This window comes from Bos indicus x Bos taurus, chromosome 17 (genome assembly GCF_003369695.1).
Source record: "Bos indicus x Bos taurus breed Angus x Brahman F1 hybrid chromosome 17, Bos_hybrid_MaternalHap_v2.0, whole genome shotgun sequence".
Classification (NCBI taxonomy): domain Eukaryota; kingdom Metazoa; phylum Chordata; class Mammalia; order Artiodactyla; family Bovidae; genus Bos; species Bos indicus x Bos taurus.
In genome coordinates, this window is record NC_040092.1 from 47,597,492 (window position 1) to 47,612,810 (window position 15,319).

General features: G+C 37.9%; 1 protein-coding gene and 1 long non-coding RNA gene across 2 annotated transcripts in view; both read left to right on the top strand.

The window, feature by feature from the left end:
- PCDH10 (protocadherin 10) overlaps positions 1-4,544 on the top strand; it is a 45,159-nt gene extending 40,615 nt beyond the window's left edge. The window contains exon 5 of the mRNA XM_027567362.1: positions 1,096-4,544. Coding sequence (XP_027423163.1) covers positions 1,096-1,115 — 20 coding nt within the window. The 3' untranslated portion in view covers positions 1,116-4,544. The remainder of the gene's footprint in view (positions 1-1,095) is intronic.
- Positions 4,545-8,496: 3,952 nt separating this feature from the next.
- On the top strand, positions 8,497-12,273 carry LOC113907763. The gene is made up of 2 exons (XR_003515270.1): positions 8,497-11,907; positions 12,025-12,273. It is a non-coding gene; the product is annotated as an uncharacterized LOC113907763 (long non-coding RNA).
- The last annotated feature ends 3,046 nt before the right edge of the window (positions 12,274-15,319 follow it).

Genomic DNA, 15,319 nt, shown 5'->3' on the forward strand with positions numbered 1-15,319 from the left:
CAGCAAAAATAAATTAAGAATAACATATAATTTGAAAATCTACTTGAAATGAGTAGAAATACTGTACAAGAGAAATTGAACTCATCAGCATGTTCTTACCCTCGTAAGAAACAGTAAAAATATAACTATTCACCGGATTGAAACAGTTCAGTTATGCTATTTAGCATAGCTCTTAATTTCTAATGAGATAGACATACATGTATTTTTTAATTACGATTGAACTATCTTGATTTTTAGCACATTTTTATTATATATCTTATGTGCCAGATACTGAGCTAAAAGACAGTTTCTCTTCTCATTGTGCTCGAGGTCAAATATTACAAAGATAATGAATAACTGGGAAGAAATAGCCTTTATTTTTTATAAATAAATAAAAACAAGATCATAAATCTACATGATTGAATCTGGATATTATGCTTCAAAACTCAATAGCACATTCAATAATATCTTTTACTCCCCTCCGCCTCTTCCCACTTTAGGAGAAAACTGATTCCTTTGAGGAGATAACATTTACCTTAAAAAATTATAGGCCATAAAAAGATTTGATCTTCATATGATTCTAAAAAATTAAATAAAACAAAACTTAAAAATGTGAATCATCCTTTAATTTTTAACTACATAAACACTTCCTGATATAGTTTTCTCTTATTATATGTAGATTAAGAGTATGAAATATAGAGCTTATTAAATTAAATATATATCTAGTATTCATAGATATACTGAAGACTTATTCTGCAAATGTAAGGACTACAAATTTTTCCTCTATTCTGTGTATAGACAGTGAAGTGGGGATTGTTTTGTACATAACCTTAAAAAGTTAATAACATAATTGAAGATTGGTATTTAAAGCTCACATTTCACTTGCAAAACCGATTTGTATAAATGTCAAAATTGTCATTTTCAGAAAGTCAAACAGCAGAATGACTATGACTATTAGAAGCCAAAGGGACACGGAAATATTTTGCCATCACAGGGGTCTTTTACGGGGATACAACTTATTTCTTACTGTATTTGCTTCTTTTACAATAATGTACAATTCTAACCATCAAAAGTCAGGCTGTTTTTCTTAGAGTATTTTTCTTTTCTTTTTCACAGCACGGAAAAGGATATGCTAGTCAATTCTACAGGACTTACCTGAAGCAGCATGATTTGCACAAAGTCGACCAACAAAAGCATCAACTTTTCAACTTCATTTATCTTGGCCATCCAGTTAGTTGTGTGTAACTGAGTATTAGATTGCCGGCAGAGTATCATGGCCAATTATAGGACCTAATTGCTCTCAGCAGGCCTGAGAAATGAGTTGAAATGTGCAGAACTGTAGAAACTTTAGGCAACTGATTTTGCCTCTCCGATCAGTGTGTGCCTGTTTACAGCACTATATATCTTTCTCTCTCCAAATGTCACTGAGCCCTTTAGATGTTTATATTCACCACGAGAAGCCAGTCATAAAGATAAAGGAAATTTGTGCATTATAAATGCAATATCACTGTTTTAAACTTGACTGTTTTATATTATTTTTGTGTGATCAAGTGTTCCCCAAACTATTCCAACTTTACAAAAGAGATTGTGATTATGTTCTTTTCACTTGTGGGTTATAAAAAATGTTGTATTCTGAAGACCCACAAAATATCAAAGACATTCTGTAGTTTATACACCGTGTTGCAAAGTGTTTACTGTACTATTTCAAAGCTTCTAAATAAATATAAAATATATATATTATATTATATAATTTTCCTAAAATGTGGTACAACTCAGTTGGTTTTTAAATGGATTCATACAATCCGCATCATATAATAAAATAAAAGGTAATTCAGGGTCCCAAAGATAAACATACGAAGGAAAAGAAAATCATTAATAGTTTCCTCCCAGTTTTCATATCTTTTTCAACCCTGTTTTTCCTTGTTTAAAAAAAAATGAAGCTCCAAGCTACAAAATTTTGTCAAGAACTTGTACTGAATTTTCAATGCCAAAGATATAGCTGTGGATGTTATCAAAAGAGCACTGAACATGTACTCTCAAAATATCTAACAATCTAGATAATTTCAATTCTACTTCTATGGCTTTGAATTTAGAATCATTTAAAGCTTTTATAAAGAATCTATACATTTACCTGTATTTGTTGTTAGCAAAAAAAAAAAAGCACTGGTGTCTGTACATTTTGTGGTGTAAAATATGTAGCTGAAAATTACTATTTTAAATGAAGTCTTCAATCATACAACTCACATAGAATTTTATTTTACATAGTTTTGCATAGCTTCATGACTTCTAATACACACTACACATATAAAATCTATAACTCTATATGAATATATAGAGATACATAAATATCTAAACTGGTAAAGAATAACTATAAGATATAAAGGATCTCTAAATTTAAAACAGATAAATTTGAGATAGAAACATGGTACATTACTGTTTCAGCATTATCTTATGTGTGAGAATTATAGTTTAAATGTAGTCATTATTTTATTAAAGAGAAAATTCTTCATGAGTCAGCCTTGAAAAGTGAAGTTTTCCTTTTATGTTTATGTCAACAAGTTGATTATTAAATTTAGTAATCTGCATTTTCCTCTTTTACATATATTCCTTTTATTATACTGCTGTTTATTGCTTGTTAAAGTATGAATAAGAAAGGGAAAATCAGAAGATGTGATAACCTTCTAAGCAAAAACCAGCTTTTTCACAGTTCCTCTCTAAAAAACTCCTTCAACATTATATCTAAATACTTTCCCAACCCAAATTGCGGACTGATTCTGAAATATTTTCCTTAATTTTAACTGATCACATGTTCAATGATAGTTTGAGCCAGACTGTTATTAAAGAACAGACAAAACTTGACACATAACAAATGTCTTCCACTTAATTTTATGTCATTTGAATGGGGATATTTTCCTAGATTTAACAATAAAATGCATATAAATATGCATATATATTCCTAGGTCATTGCTGTGCATATTTGAGTGATATCTTGGTATCACTTATTTGTCTTATCAAAATAGATATTAGTATTCACAATCCCAATCAATTTATGTAACAAAATAATCTGTGTAATGTTCCAGGCTTTGGGGGACCTTTTAAAAATATTTGAAGCTAATCCATCACATATGACACAAAAAGCACACACATTCACTAGAGGCAGCAGTGAAATTTTCTCAAAACTTTTGCATTACTACGTTAATATTTTGGGTGATAGACTATTTTAGTAAGAAACTATGTGTTTTTAAATAATTTAACTGGACAAAAAGTCTGTTCATTGTAATTGTGTTTTAAACAAGAAAATTATTTTCTTGTTGAATCACTCTGCTTTAATTAAAACATTTCACTCACAATTTTACAAATATGGGGGGAAGCCCACATCCATCAGACTTATTACATGCGTTGAAAATATGTTATACTCTAAGAGTTACACTAATTCGTCTGACCAAGACTTTATTTAATCATTTAGTCTTTCATATCATTGAATATAATCCCCCTTGAATCAACTTCTCATATCATATGTTTGTCTGTTTTTTTAATATATTGTAGTAAACACATACTAATTTGCATTTTAGTTTTTAAATTTTATGATCTTCTAAAACAACAAATTTTTTGCCTAATCTGTGATACAACTAGAATGATTTAAACATGAAATATTAAGTGATTAGTTATTAATCTGTTCATTGCAACCAGCATAAATCAGAAGTTACAACACAGTAAGCTTATGACTTTATTAAATTGGCCAAAATGTTAGCTACCAGTGAGGGGGATTTTAAGATGGAAAGATTCAACCAACCAATAATGAAGTTTTCCAAATGAACATTTACTAGGTTTGTATGAAAAGAAAATTTAGAATAAGTTTTCTATTTAATCTAGCCATCCTTATATCCAATCTTCCATAATTTTGTACATATCAATGCAAAACAATAGCCAAACTATTAGACAATATTCCATCAATGAATTATTTCAGAAAAGAATAATCATGACATTTACTCCTTGTTAACATGGTTAGTTTTAGAGTAGTAAAAAGTTGATATTTTCCTGTGGAAACAGTGTCTTGATGTTTCAAAGGTATGTCAAATGACAATTTTTAGAAATATTTCATCCATATATAAAATTCTAATTTTTAACTTGTGAACATAATTTTGTGAAATCATTTTAAATAAGATATTTAAATATTGCATCAGAATTACTTTACAGATATAAGACGTCTGTATCATTACAAGCGTATCATCTATCTTAGTAAATACTAAGGAGATATGAATATTTATTTTATGAAGATATTAAATGCAATGCCTTTATCAAACATTGCAAATTAAGTGCTACAGTAGAAGGTTTAAATATTTTAATTATTTTTTCTTAATAGTGTTATAATTTGCTGTCAGATCTTTTGTAATGTAGAAACCCTCCTGCATCTCCAGTAAGAGGAAGAAAGAAAATCCTTACAGTTTTTGACATAAACTTCAATAGCTGTGCATTAATTGTACCATTTAACTTCCAAAAGTTATTTACTGGAGTAAAGTTCATCTTTAATATAATTATTCAGTCAAAATGTTGCAAGTGTTCAGCAAGATAAAATAATTCATGTCACTGACTGATACTAGTACTGTTATTTGTCATTGCATGTGGTTTTTTTTCCTCCCCTTTACATTTCTGTGTGTGTTTAATATCCAAGGAATTCAAAAATACTGAAAACATTGATATACTTAATAATTTTTCTGAAAATCTTATATTTTTCATATTGCAATTTCTTAGGTTATCTTTTTCAACTCAAATTTTGTAGTGGTAAAGGCTTTGCACTTAACATCCTTTTTATGTTCCTTTTTAACAAGGAAAAACAGAAAATTACAAAATTCCATATTTTTTATGCCATTGAGTAGTAAAATTACTTTATATATTGTTAGCATTTCAAGGAATATCCCTCAAACAAAACAACAAAACCCTAAGACAGTAATTTGTGAAACTACTGTTAGGTATTTTTATTTTCTTCTAAAACTTGGCATAGGTTTTAGATTACAGCGTTCTATGAGAATGGGTGGTGGTGGTTGTTTGTTGTTTAGTCACTAAGTTGTATCCAACTCTTTGCGACCCCAGGGACTGTAGCCTGCTAGGCTCCTCTGTCCGTGGGATTTCCCAGGCAAGAATACTGGTGTGGGTTGCCGTTTCCTTCTCCAGGGGATCTTCCTGACCCAGGGACTGAACCTAAGTCTCCTGCATTTTCAGGCGGGTTCTTTACCACTGAGCTACCAGGGAAGTCTGTGGGTTGCTGGGTGCCGCCAGAGTATTGCAGGCAATAATATGACTAAAATTCTAATACCTTTAGTGTGCATGCATGTATTTCTAACCACCGCTATTTTTAAGTATTTGTAAAATTAGAAAAATGGCTTTTATTTCTTGAAAACTTGTCACATGCTTAGTTTGAAGTTTTACACTCGAGATGTTTTTGAGTTGCATGAGAATAATGCATTAATAATGCAAAAAAAATTAAATTTTCACATGAGACTCAAAAATTTCTGAGTGACAGAACTCAGACTTCCAATACATTCATACATGCTTAAGCTGAAAGTAAGCAGGGAATTTCAGCTCTAAACACATTTTTGAGACAGTTATCTGTGAGTGAAAACAGGGTATTATAACAAAAGATGAGTTTAAATCTTAACTATAGTGTTTGTTACTGTGAATGCTATAATAATACATAAGTAAAATGAGTGTAAATGTAATATATTATTTTATACTGCTGTATACATATGAAATAAATAAAACTAGGATACATATTATGCCATTTTTCCATGCATGGGTCTTCCACTTACGCCTGTGGGAGCTTTCAATAAAAATCAGTGGCAAAATGTGGCCCTAAGTTTAAAAACAACTAATGTTAATTTAGTAATTTTAGTCTTAATATAACAGGTCTAAGGGGACATCTGTTCAAAACCAAGTCTTATTTGAAGCAACATATGCTAGGTTTAAAGGATTTCACTATATTTATAGTTTTGAAAGTAGGCATTTAGTTCCATATGAGTCTCATGATAGCCTCAATGAATATTTTATACATGTATTTTTCCACCTGTTATATTTTCTTTTTAATTTTTTTAAGTTGTAGTAATACAAAAGTCCACAAGGATTAAAACAACATTATATTTAGGATATGAGTGCCTTCAAGCAATAAAAGAAAAAAATTTTATCTGAAATTTTAGAAGCAAACTGTTTCATATTTAAAGTCAATGGAAACATTAAAAAGAAATCATTTGGGTATCATTGCCCAAGCTGAAAACATGAATTAAGGTATAGAATTTTTTATAATGTAAAATAATCTGAATGAATCTTATAGAAATTTATGTTTTTTAATAGCTAAAAAGTAATAGAAAAAATGTGTGCTTCTTAATCCCATGTGTGGTTTGCATAAGTTATTTTCTTGAGTTCAAACTACACACATCTGGACAGAGGTTCATGTTATGAAACAAAAAGAGAAGACCAAGTATATGAACATGTAGTAAAGCCAACCTGATAATGGAAAAGAACTAATAAAAGATGCAGGAATGATGGTTCTCAGTTAAATGTTAACAGCTATAACTACAAGTAGCTTTGGTTCCCCTGTGCACCTGGATCTCCTACCCCTTACTGTTATCTGCTCTGTGAATCATATCATGTACTCGTCTATTTAATCCAGATTATGAATTTTCAGAGGTAAAGTTAAATTTTATTAGATTCTCAACATATATTAAGGTTTGACAATGAGGGGATGTAACATGGTAATATCTGTCTTCAAGAAAATTCTATTAATAATTTGCTTTGGGAACCAAAGATATAAGAGGAGACTATTAAATAATAAAATGATCAAATAAGTCAGTGATCACATTTGTGGTCAAAGCCAACATTGAGTTGTGAGAGCAATTCAATATATTAAGGCGGTAGCATAAGATCAAAAATAAGTACTTAGGACACGAAAAACGTCAGTTCAGTTCAGTCGCTCAGTAGTGTCTGACTCTGCGACCCCATGGACTGTAGCACACCAGGCCTCCCTGTCCATCACCAACTCCCGGAGTTTATTCAAACTAATGTCCATTGAGTCAGTGATGCCAAACAACCATCTCATCCTCTGTTGGCCCCTTCTCCTCTCACCTCTCACCTAACCCTAACCCAGCATCAGGGTCTTTCCCAATGAGTCAGTTGGCCACACATTAGGTGGCCAAAGTATTGGAGCTTCAGCTTTACCATCAGTCCTTCCAATTAATATTCAGGACTGACTTCCTTTAGGATTGACTGGTTTGATCTCCCTGCAGTCCGAGGGACTCTCAAGAGTCTTCTCCAACAATTCAAAAGCATCAATTCTTCGGCGCTCAGCTTTCTTTATAGTCCAGCTCTCACATCCACACATGACTACTGGAAAAACCATAGCTTTGACTAGATGGACCTTTGTTGGCAAAGTAATGTCTATGCTTTTTAATATGCTGTTTATGTTGGTCATAGCTTTTCTTCCAAGGAGCAAGCATCTTTTAATTTCATGGCTACAGTCATCATCTGCAATGATCTTGGAGCCCCCAACAATAAAATCTGCCACTGTTTCCATTGTTATCCCCATCTATTTGCTATAAAGTGATGGGACCAGATACTATGGTCTTAGTTTTTTGAATGCTGAATTTTAAGCTAGCTTTTTCACTCTCCTCTTTCACTTTCATCAAGAGGCTCTTTAGTTCTTCTTCACTTTCTGTCATAAGGGTGGTGTCATCTGCATATATGAGGTTACTAATATTTCTCCCAGCAATCTTGATTCCAGCTTGTGCTTCATCCAGCCCGGCATTTCACATGATGTACTTTGTATATAAGTTAAATCAGTAGGGTGACAATATACAGCCTTGACATACTCCTTTCCCTATTTGGAACCAGTCCATTGTTCCATATCTGGTTCTAACTGTTGCTTCTTGACCTGGATACCGAATTCTCAAGAGGCAGGTAAGTGATAGGGCCTACATGGGGTCTCATTGATAAGATGGCTCCTTACATTGACCTTGCAAACAAAGATTAAAATCACAGTGATCTGTGAGACTGACCAAATTGTCCAAATGGCATGCTGTTATCTCACTGGAGCCTATCTTCGCAAAGCTGTGAGACCACTAGATTCCAGACCTCTGGCTATGTGACCATCCCTTCAGAAAATTTTTCATTGATGGGATATAAGAAGGACTCCATCAGAAAGGGAGGATGCCTGTTCTCCTTAAGAGCTAGTCACCCTCTCTTTTCCCTCTAATAAATTTCCCTTTTCTTGCCTGACTGCCTGGCTTGCTTTCTTTTTCTCTGCACTTGCCTTACATTCTCGGAGAAGGCAATGGCAACCCACTCCAGTACTCTTGCCTGGAAAATCCCATGGATGGAGGAGCCTGGTGGGCTGCAGTCCAAGGGGTCGCTGAGAGTCGGACACGACCAGTGACTTCCTACTTTCACTTTCCACTTTCATGCATTGGAGAAGGAAATGGCAACCCACTCCAGTGTTCTTGCCTGGAGAATCCCAGGGACGGGGGAGCCTGGTAGGCTGCCGTCTATAGGGTCGCACAGAGTCGGACATGACTGAAGCGACTTAGCAGCAGCAGCCTTACATTCTTGTGCTGAAACCTGGGAGGGAAGATCCACCGCAACTGTGTGGGCTCCTCTCATAAGCCCAGCTCCAGTGGTCCCCTAGCTCAGACCTTGCTGAGAAACTGAGTGAGCTCTGGGACGTGACTCTCCACTTGCCTTGTGACTGACATCCACTCACCGGCCCACATTTCATCCATCAGTTGCAAGAGTGAGTGAAATCCCATTCCCTCGGATCCTCTCTCTGTCACCTCTTTTCCAAGTCCTAGCACTAGGCGGGAGGATCCCCATGGCCCTCAGGCCCTCTGCCTTGTGCCCCATCTGACTTTGGAATAGGGGGCACCCATTTCAAAGCAGAGTATTATTACTCTCTGAAGACGTCCTGAGAACGGGGACGCCTTTTTTCTAGGACTTTTCTCCTCACTTTCTCTCACCCTTGTCTAACCTTCCTATTTGGCCACAATGGGAAATTCTCAATCCCAGCCCTCAAAATCTAATCCTCTAAGATGCTTTCTCCAAAACCTAAAAACCTTGGGCTTCCAAGAGGAGATAAGACCAAAAAGACTTATTTACTATTCTGGCCTAAATAGAGACTTGATAACAGGTCCCAATGGCCAGAAAACAGAACTCTTGATTGTAATACTCTATGGAACCTTGATAACTTCAGCCACTGCTGCAAGGGAAAGTGCTTAGAAATCCCTTATGTTCAGGTTTTCTTCGCTCTCTGCTCTCTCTGTGAATCCTGTTCTGCTTGTCAAATACTCTTGGCCCACTCTGAGCCACATCCTCCTAATAAAATGTCTCCCGATCACTGTTTAGAATTTTCTTCTTCCTTCCACCCTTTGGACCACAGCCCACACCCTATAGCTCCCAATCCCCTTGCAGCAGCTCCAGATCCACCTTTTGGATTCCACCTTTCTGGAATCCTCCAGTTCCACAACCCCCACCTTAAGTCCCCTCCTCCCTCCCTCCTTCTCAGCAGGCCTCCTCCAAAGCTGCAGCTCCCAATACCCCTCCCCAGCCTGTGCCTGAGATAAGCAGAGACCTCAGCCCCACCCTCTACCTTGAGGGTCCCAAGGCTTTACCCTGACCTCCCTAGATCTCTTCCCCATACTGGTCTAAAGTACTTTAAATCAGGAAACTTCACCGCAGGATTCCGCTCCTTCCCTGCCCCAGTTATCCCTTTACAGGAAGTAGCTGGAGCAAAAGGCATTGTTTGGGTTCATGTCCCATTCTCCCTCATCAACCTATCTCAGATTGAAAAGCATCTTGGCTCCTTCTTCTCAGACCCAGTTAATTATCTAAAAGAATTCAAGTATCTTATCCAGTCTTATGACTTAACCCAACATGATATTTACATCATACTTTCCTCCACTCTTCTCCCGGAAGAGAAGGAATGAGTATGGCAAGCCTCTCAGGCGCATGCTGATGAGATACACACTAAGCCTGTAGGGGCAATGGCTGTCCCCCGAGATGATACCAACTGGGATTATCAGGCAGGGAGACCTGGATGAGCATATGATTGCTTGCCTAATTGTGGGCCTTCAAAAGGCAGGGCATAAAGCCCATAAAACATCAACTTTGATAAGCTCAGAGAAATAACTCAAAGACTATATGAAAATGTGGCACAATTTCTAGCCAGGTTAATCGAAGCGCTACAAAAATATACAAAATTAGACCTCACTTCAGCAGAGGGCACCATTGTCCTTAACACCCGTTTTATCTCCCAGTCATCCCCAGATATCCAAAAGAAACTAAAAAAGGCAGAAGGCCTCAAACCCCTCAATGAGACCTTTTAAATTTAGCCTTTAAGATTTTCAATAACCAGGAAGAACAGGCAAATCTAGAGAAGGCCCAGTGAGATCAGGCCAAATACCACCTTTTAGCCACTGCCCTAAATGGTTCCAAGCCTCCATCAACCAACAAAGAAAGGAGGCCCCTGGGCCCTGCTTCAAATGCAGAAAAGAAGGCCACTGGGCCCGCTTATGCCTAAAGCCAAGGCCCCCTCCAGGTCCATGTCCCAGCTGTGGCATAAAGGGACATTGGAGGGTCCACTACCCAAATTCCCCTCCAGGGATCCAGACATCCCCTCCTGGTCTTGAGCAGCTCTGCCCAGCTCTGCCTAGCCTCCTTGGGCTTGCCACTGAAGACTGAAGGTGCCCAGGGCCCGAGGCCCTAACTCTCATCACCTCTAAGGAGCCCAGGGTAACTCTTAGAGTGGCAGGTAAGCCAGTCTCCTTTCTCATTGACATGGGGGCCACTTACTTTGCTATGCTTGCCTACTCTGAAAAAACTAAGGTCTCTCAAGTCTCTATTTGGGGGTTTAATATCTATGCCATGAATAACTGAGCCTCTATCTTGCACACTTTAAAATACCCCCTTTTCCCATTCTTTTCTTATACTCTCCAAAATGCCCCACTCCTATTCTTGGGAGAGACCTTCTCTCAAAATTCAAAGCCTCTATTACTATCCCAAGCCCACCCTCTGATCTAGCCTGGTTACTGCTCCTTAACACCCACCACTTCTGACGTGTGTCTACAATAGGTTCCTTTCTGTTTTTCCAGACAAAACTCTATGTGCAATTCTTACCCCCAACTAGGAACTATACCGCCACACCTCTGGAATCACACTTCACATCTCTCCTTCCCTTCAGGCTGATCTATCATGTCTCAGGAACTGCAGGACATTCTCTTACTTTCTTGGGGAGACTCCCTTCTGCATATGGTGTAAATACTCCTCTCGTAGAAGCTACACTAGAGAGTTCACTGTCAGTTTCAGAGACTACTAACAAGTTCCCAGAAAGACACCTATGTGCTATCAACTTCAGGTGTTGTCTTCTTACTCATGGAATATTTTTCTTATGTGGAACCACTACTTATTTATGTCTTCCCACTAACTGGAGAGGAACATGCACCCTGGTATATCTAGCCCCAGAAATTTCTATCGCTCCTAACAATCAGACCCTTCCTATCCCACTAACTCATAACAGACCCAGACAGGCAATTCAATTCTATCCTCTATTAATTAGTTTAGGAATGTCTGCTAGGATTGGGACAGGGACCGCAGGACTCACAACCTCTTTAAATTACTATCAAAGCCTTTCTGAAGACCTCACTGACAGCCTAGAAGAAATAGCTAACAGCCTTATCACTATCCAAAACCAGCTAGATTCCCTGGCAACCATGGTCCTCCAAAACAGAAGAGGATTAGACCTCACAGCAGAAAAAGGAGGCCTATGCCTATTTTTGGAGGAAGCCTGTTGGTTCTACACCAATAAATCAGGCATTGTGAAGGAAGCAGCAAGAAATCTGACAAACGGCCTTGAGAATACGCCAACACATCAGCAGTACATGGGAAAACTGGGTAAGCAATTGGAATTGGATGTCCTGGGTCCTACCTTTTCTAGTTCCTCTCCTTTTATTTACCCTAATTCTAACTTTCTGCTCATGTTTAATGTGTCTTTTTTCAAAATTTCTTCAGGATCGCTTACAAGCCTTCACCAACCAAACTATCCACAAGCTACTTCGAACTCAATCTGATTATCAAAAACTTCTCAAAGCTGTGAGGCCACCAGATTCCAGATCTCCAGCTATGTGGAGAACATCCCTTCAGAGAATTTTTCATTGGTGGGTATAAGAAGGACTCCATCAGAAAGGGAGGATGCTACTTCTCCTTAAGAGCCAATCACCCTCTCTTTTCCCTCTAATAAATTTCCCTTTTCTTGCCTGATTGCTTGGCTCACTCGCTTTTTCTTTTGCATTCACCTTACAGTAAAGTGATTTGGTATTCCTATCTCTTGAAGAATTTTCCATAGTTTGTTGTGATCTACACAGTCAAAGGCTTTCGTGTAGTCAGTAAAGCAGAAGATGTCTTTCTGGAATCTCTTGCTTTTTCTATGATCCAATGGATGTTGACAATTTGATCTCTGGTTTCTCAGCCTTTTCTAAATCCAACTTCAACATCTGGAAGTTCTCAGTTCACATACTATTGAAGCCTTACTTGGAGAATTTTGAGCATTATGTTGCTAGCATGTGAGATGAGTGAAATTATGCAGTAGTTTGAACATTCCTTGGCATTGCCTTTCTTTGGGATTGGAATGAAAACTGACCTTTTCCAGTCCTGGGGCCGCTGCTGAGTTTTCCAAATTTGCTTGCATATTGAGTGCAGCACTTTCATAGCATCACGTTTTAGGATTTGAAATAGCTCAACTGACATTCTATCACCTCCCCTAGCTTTATTGGTTGTGATGCTTCCTAAGGCCCACTTGACTTTGCACTCCAGGATGCCTGGCTCTAGGGGACTGATCACACTGTCATGGTTATCTAGGTTATGAAGATCTTTTTTGTATAGTTCTTCCGTGTATTCTTGCCACCTTGTCTTAATATCTTCTGCTTCTGCTAGGTCCATGACATTTCCGTCCTTCACTGTGCCCATCTTTGCACGAAATGTTCCCTTGGTATCTCTTGGTATACTAGAGATCTCTTCAAAAGAATTAGAGATACCAAAGGAACATTTCGTGCAAAGATGACATCAGATCAGATCAGTTGCTCAGTCGTGTCCGACTCTTTGAGACCCCATGAATCACAGCATGCCAGGCCTCCCTGTCCATCACCAATTCCTGGAGTTCACTCAGACTCACGTCCATCGAGTCAGTGATGCCATCCAGCCATCTCATCCTCTGTCGTCCCCTTCTCCTCTTGCCCCCAATCCCTCCCAGCATCAGAGTCTTTTCCAATGAGTCAACTCTTCGCATGAGGTGGACAAAGTACTGGAGTTTCAGCTTTAGCATCATTCCTTCCAAAGAAATCCCAGGGCTGATCTCCTTCAGAATGGACTGGTTGGATCTCCTTGCAGTCCAAGGGACTCTCAAGAGTCTTCTCCAACCATAATAAAGGACAAAAATGAAAAATGTAGCATAGAAAAATATCAAAACATCATTTGTGATAAAAGCCAATAGTTCTTTGTGAAATATTTTTTTCAGATACATGTGTGAACTAGGTCACACTGTGAAATGTATTTCTTACTGTGAACATTGCCCTAAATGTTAGAAAAGCACTGCACCATATGATCTATATTTCAAATTTAAACTTATTTAATGGCTGTGAAAAGACAAGCAAGATCTTTTTGAAAAGTTACTTCACATCTGAATTTTTACCTTTTAAAATATGGGGAAGTACACTAACTAAGCTGTAGAAGAGAATTGGGTGAATTGATGTATGCTAACACACAATAAGTGGCATATTTTATCATTAATATTTTTTCTATTACTTTATTCTTGGTTACCTAAAGTATGGAATACAGTCTGAGAATGGAAATAATTCCTTTCTGGAAATTCCAGACTGCTTCAGAGTTTTATTTAAGCAATACTAATTTCAAAACTTCAAGATGAAAATATACCTAAGTTTGGTACCCACTCATCAGCTCAGTCCATAGGTGCCTCTTTATTTCTTGGTGATATGGTGTCCAGGAAATCAAAAATCACAGCCACTGACTTTGAGTCGTCTCTCTCGACCCCTTTTTGACAATCTCAAGTTGCTGTCTGTCCATACTAATGAAAAGTGTATAAGTATGATTGCCCTGATCTTGGGTGGCCGCAGCTTGCAGTGGCTTAGAGCAGGGCCCGGGTTCCCAGCTGGAGATTGAGGTTGGGTCGCAGTGGTAAAAGCACCAATGTTTAGCCACTAGACCAGCGGTCAGTGGTAAAGGCCCTGGCTCTTGGGCTTTGAAGAAAAGAATTTCCATAAAGACAAAAAGTAGTGAAGAAAGTAAAGTATTTATTAAGAGGAAAAGAGTACAGTAAATGTGGATAGACATGGGGGAGACTCAGAGGGAGAATCCCTGAGCCATACCCTCCTGACAGTTTGAATTATTTCTGTGGGGCATTTCTCCCAGGTTTCCTTTGGTTAATCATTTTGATTCGCCTTGTTCATAGACCATATTTGGTATATCTTAGGATAGTCCCAAGAGATGTGCATATGTCTTAGCCAAGATGGATTTTACTGAAAAGGCCTGTGGGTAGATCATCCCTTGGCATCACTCCCCTTTGGCCTCAAAGAAACCTTTCTGTGAATGTGTGGTCAGGGAGGTCTCCTGACTTCAAGAATGAGAAATGTATGGTCTAAGCAGGACCAATGGCACCCCACTCCAGTACTCTTGCCTGGAAAATCCCATGGACAGAGGAGCCTAGTGGGCTGCAGTCCATGGGGTTGCTAAGAGTCAGAAGTGACTGAGCGACTTCGTTTTCACTTTTCACTTTCGTGCATTGGAGAAGGAAGTGGCAACCCACTCCAGTGTTCTTGCCTGATGAATCCCAGGGACGGAGGAGCCTGGTGGGCTGCCCTCTATGGGGTCGCACAGAGTCGGACACAACTGAAGCGACTTACAGCAGCAGCAGCAGTTTTGATCTACAGGAAATGAATCTCCAATTACTTTTCTCTGGGGGCTGGGGAGTCACCTTATCTCCTGCCTCAGCACTAGGCCATATATACTTGATTTTTTAACCTGACCCCAATGTGCTTTCTGAATATCTTTATATTTCCATACAAATAAATGAGTTGGAATTAACTGCCTGACAGAATCACATTTTTTGTATCTGACTTATGTTATAAAAGTGAATGTGGGCAGTATTCACTATCTGCTCAGTGGAAATTGGATTTCTTTGTAATCGTTCTAATTGTAGACTTCTTGAAGTTGTCCTTTCTTAGCTAGGCAGACTGTGTTCTCCAGAGTTGTCCTTCGGCTCTGCAAAAAGTTTAAACATTTTTCTCTCTTTAAT